This window comes from Antrostomus carolinensis, unplaced genomic scaffold (genome assembly GCF_000700745.2).
Source record: "Antrostomus carolinensis isolate BGI_N321 unplaced genomic scaffold, ASM70074v2 scaffold31006, whole genome shotgun sequence".
Taxonomy (NCBI): Eukaryota; Metazoa; Chordata; class Aves; order Caprimulgiformes; family Caprimulgidae; genus Antrostomus; species Antrostomus carolinensis.
This window is the reverse complement of record NW_010324428.1, coordinates 1-249: the sequence shown is the minus strand read 5'-3', so window position 1 is coordinate 249 and position 249 is coordinate 1. Positions and strand designations below refer to the sequence as shown.

The window sequence follows — 249 nt, the reverse complement described above, 5'->3', positions numbered from 1 at the left end:
GGGTGTCTGGTCCTGCCTCTGACTTACTGTCCCCCATCTTGCCTAGAGAGGGAAGAAAGTGGCATGTGGCTCCAGTGAAGGCACCATCTACCTCTTCAACTGGGATGGCTTGGGGGCCGCCAGTGACCGCTTCGCCCTGAGGGCTGAGTCCGTTGACTGCATGGTCCCCATCACGGACAGCATCGTCTGCGTGGGGTCCCTGGATGGAGTCATCAGGTCAGGGGATGGGATGGGATGGGATGGGATGGG

At 60.6% G+C, this 249-nt stretch overlaps 1 protein-coding gene across 1 annotated transcript in view; it reads left to right on the top strand.

The window, feature by feature from the left end:
- Nucleotides 1–216, top strand: part of LOC104527279 (WD repeat-containing protein 55) — a gene marked incomplete at both ends in the record, with an annotated part of 670 nt that extends 454 nt beyond the window's left edge. Inside the window, one exon of the mRNA XM_010170955.1 lies at nt 47–216. Coding sequence (XP_010169257.1) covers nt 47–216 — 170 coding nt within the window. The remainder of the gene's footprint in view (nt 1–46) is intronic.
- Between the last annotated feature and the right edge of the window lie 33 nt (nt 217–249).